Below are 2,898 nucleotides of genomic sequence, written 5' to 3'. Positions count from 1 at the left end.
ACAAAAACAGAGATCCCGTCCTTTCCAAGTAAATTCAACCTATTGAAAATGCTTTACGGCCACGTGGTGGTTGCCGACTGGCCTGTCGGCGCCTCCATCTTTGGTCCTTCGCGCCACTAGCTTCCTCGTGTGACGGTCTCTTAAAAAATCAGGCCCCTGTCCAAATCCATTGAAACAGACGAAGCCCATCATCGGATGTCATGTGGGGCCCACCGTTCCCATTCCGCTAGTTGACTTGATCTGGTTCTTTCCCTTTTAAATTTCTTCTCCAAATTAATTTGGGGTCAAGCTGACAGGTTCTTGACAAATAGGAAATGATTGTGCACGTTAATGTAGTTTAACAAAGTAGGGAATAATTTAAACAAAGCTGAATGGGTACCTTATATCATGCCAACGGATTGAAGCCACTCTTCATGCCCCTTTGACAATGATTGTTAACAAAAAGGATTAGTTTATGCACAAATGTAGCTTTCCTTTCTCCTGAAGTCGCCGATTATTGACACTTATGTACCACTCATCCTCATTGGAAAATCGGAGCTTCTGGCGTCTGCTCAGCAACACGGTCTCTCTCAAAGGTTGGTGCTTTTTCTGCCTGCTGGTTTATTTTCTTCCGGATTTGCATTAGATAAGCACGCGGTAATCCGGACGTCACCACTTGTCATCTTGCACTATGGATTCTCTTTGTGATAATCCATTCAGCAAAGCATCCAAAAAGCAAGCTTTGTTATAATCCAATAATCCCAAATCTTTTTTTCGTTCTGGTTTCTTTGAAGATTCCGTTTGTTCCCAGACGTGTTCAGCTCTGTTCTATCTTTTGATTTGACATTGCTGTGATAGCACGATTCGTTTGCTTTTCTTTAGTTTCTCATCGCCTGGTTGAAGCGTAAATCTTCTTCAAGTCAGTTGCTATACATTCTTGCACTGCGGAATCGATGGCCGGAGTGGAGCAAGAAGGCGAGGTGGCGGCGCTGCGGGAGGCTCTGCGTCAGCAGGCGCGGGCCGTCGAGGAGCTGCGGGCGGAGCTGGAGGAGGAGCGGCAGGCGGCGGCGTCGGGCGCCGAGGAGGCGCTGGCCATGATCCTGCGCCTGCAGGCGGAGAAGGCGGCGGAGCGGATGGAGGCGGAGCAGTTCCGCCGGGTGGCTGAGGAGCGGATCCAGCACGACGAGGACACGCTCGCCTTCCTCAAGGCCGTCGTCTTCCACCAGGAGATGGAGATCAGCTCCCTCAACCGCAGGCTGCTCGCCGTCCACGCCACCGGCGACGACCCGTTTTCGCCGGCCACCGTCGATCTCCCCTGGCTCAGGAAGCTGGCCAAGAACGGCGTGGCGTCGCGGAGGAACGCGTCCCTCCCGGCGGCGCACCTGGAGGAGCTCTGCTCGGAGCTCGACGTCGTCGTGGACGCCGACGCCGCTGACAAGAAGAGGGTCGGCGACAGAAGGCCAGCGAGGACGGTGTCAGACATAGGCGAGGTGATCGGCAGGGAGGACAGGGCAAGACACAACCAGTCGGCGCCGCCAAGGCTGTACCGGTCAGCCTCCCACCACCTTCGCCGTGCACCGAGCTACTCAGCGCAATGCCGCAGGACCTCGCCGGAGATCATCGCCGAAGAAGACGAGAAATCGTGCAAGAGCAACGCCGCACTTGAAGCCGACATTGAGCAGCTCAAAGCCACCGTGCAGTCGCTCCAGACCGAACTGACAAAGTTGAGGGAATCCACCTTATCCGTCGGCGAAGCACATTCCCAGCTACTAACCGAGATCCACGCGAAGCTCGACGTTGCCTTGCCGCGGCAGCAGAGCCTTCGGGGCGGCCATGCATCAAGCTCTGTGCTGACGAAGAAGGCCATCAGGGAAGCAGGCGGTAGCAGTTCGTCCAAGGAGCAAAGCTACCAGCCGCAGGGCGAGCTGCTGATGAACCATTTCATTGAGGTATGTGGCCTCGCCTTCTCTGCTGCCAATGTTAGGCCCCTGCTCAAGGTCGCTGCATCCATGTCACTGCTTAGGTGCCTCCTGATTTTGATCTTAGCTTTGGCGATAAGAAAACTTTTGATAAGCTCTTGATGTGTAAGCGAAGCAGACAATCTTTTCGCTAATGATCTTTTTGTTAGTTCCCCGTTTAATCACCAGACACTGTAATAACGGCACCTCTTCAAGGTGATTGATGCTGAAACAATAATTTGCAATCTTGTTCGCTTATTGAAACATTGAACAGCAAGATGACCAAGCCAACGCACGAGTGGCAACGAAAAATTGTCGCTGCAGACTGTTCTACTGTATTCTCACTGACACTGGCCCGATGTGTGCTTGTTTACAGTCACAAAACAAAAAGATGATGTGTGCTTGTTTACTACTCCGAGGCAAATGAGCCAACGAATGATTTTTACTGTTGTGTGTTTTTCAGATGGATTTTTGTTGTTGTTAGCATCATGATGAGATAACTAGCTTTCGAGCTGCTTGGATAGCATGAGACATTAAGATCTCAACATCATTTATTGGTCCTGAAGGTTGCTTGGTGTGAGTAAAAAGACTGACAATCTGAAGGTATAGACAGCATTTACTAGTTTTGACGATTGCTTAATGTGAGTAAAAGATCAACGATTGCTATATTCTTTTTTTTTCTGTTGTTTTTGCCACTGTTGGTACATATTATGTTTACATAGTACATATTGCCGCGAGGATGACATCGCATGCACTTACGTTACTACTGTGACACAGGAAAAGGAAGTTCATTGTAAAGTTATACTTGAGATAATTGTAAATGTCAAATAGTCGTGTTTTCCCCTCCACGTCATTGGAAGTTCGAAATATGCCGTAACTGGCGCTCAGTGTCCATGGATACTTTACCTACAATCATTTTCTTGAACAGGCGATTGCCACCAGCAGCTAAATGTTCAACAAA

General features: G+C 49.9%; 1 protein-coding gene across 2 annotated transcripts; it reads left to right on the top strand.

The window, feature by feature from the left end:
* The first annotated feature begins 231 nt into the window (after window positions 1-231).
* Window positions 232-2,790, top strand: LOC120677389. Of its 2 annotated transcripts, none has more exons than XM_039958545.1 (2): window positions 232-575; window positions 862-2,210. In XM_039958545.1, the coding sequence occupies exon 2, from the start codon at window positions 933-935 to the stop codon at window positions 2,058-2,060; it is 1,128 nt and encodes a 375-aa protein (XP_039814479.1). In that variant the 5' UTR covers window positions 232-575; window positions 862-932; the 3' UTR covers window positions 2,061-2,210. The 2 variants fall into 2 exon arrangements, with proteins under 2 accessions (XP_039814479.1, XP_039814480.1); XM_039958546.1 differs by lacking the exon at window positions 232-575 and adding an exon at window positions 2,401-2,790 and having other exon boundaries at window positions 587-1,928.
* The last annotated feature ends 108 nt before the right edge of the window (window positions 2,791-2,898 follow it).

The sequence above is a fragment of the Panicum virgatum genome, chromosome 6N (genome assembly GCF_016808335.1).
Source record: "Panicum virgatum strain AP13 chromosome 6N, P.virgatum_v5, whole genome shotgun sequence".
In the NCBI taxonomy this organism is placed as follows: domain Eukaryota; kingdom Viridiplantae; phylum Streptophyta; class Magnoliopsida; order Poales; family Poaceae; genus Panicum; species Panicum virgatum.
The sequence above is the reverse complement of the archived record's forward strand: the minus strand, read 5'-3'. Positions and strand labels throughout refer to the sequence as shown.

Coding starts and splice junctions, on each gene's coding strand:
- LOC120677389 (XM_039958545.1), top strand. CDS start 933: ATGGCCGGAGTGGAGCAAGAAGGCGAGGTGGCGGCGCTGCGGGAGGCT.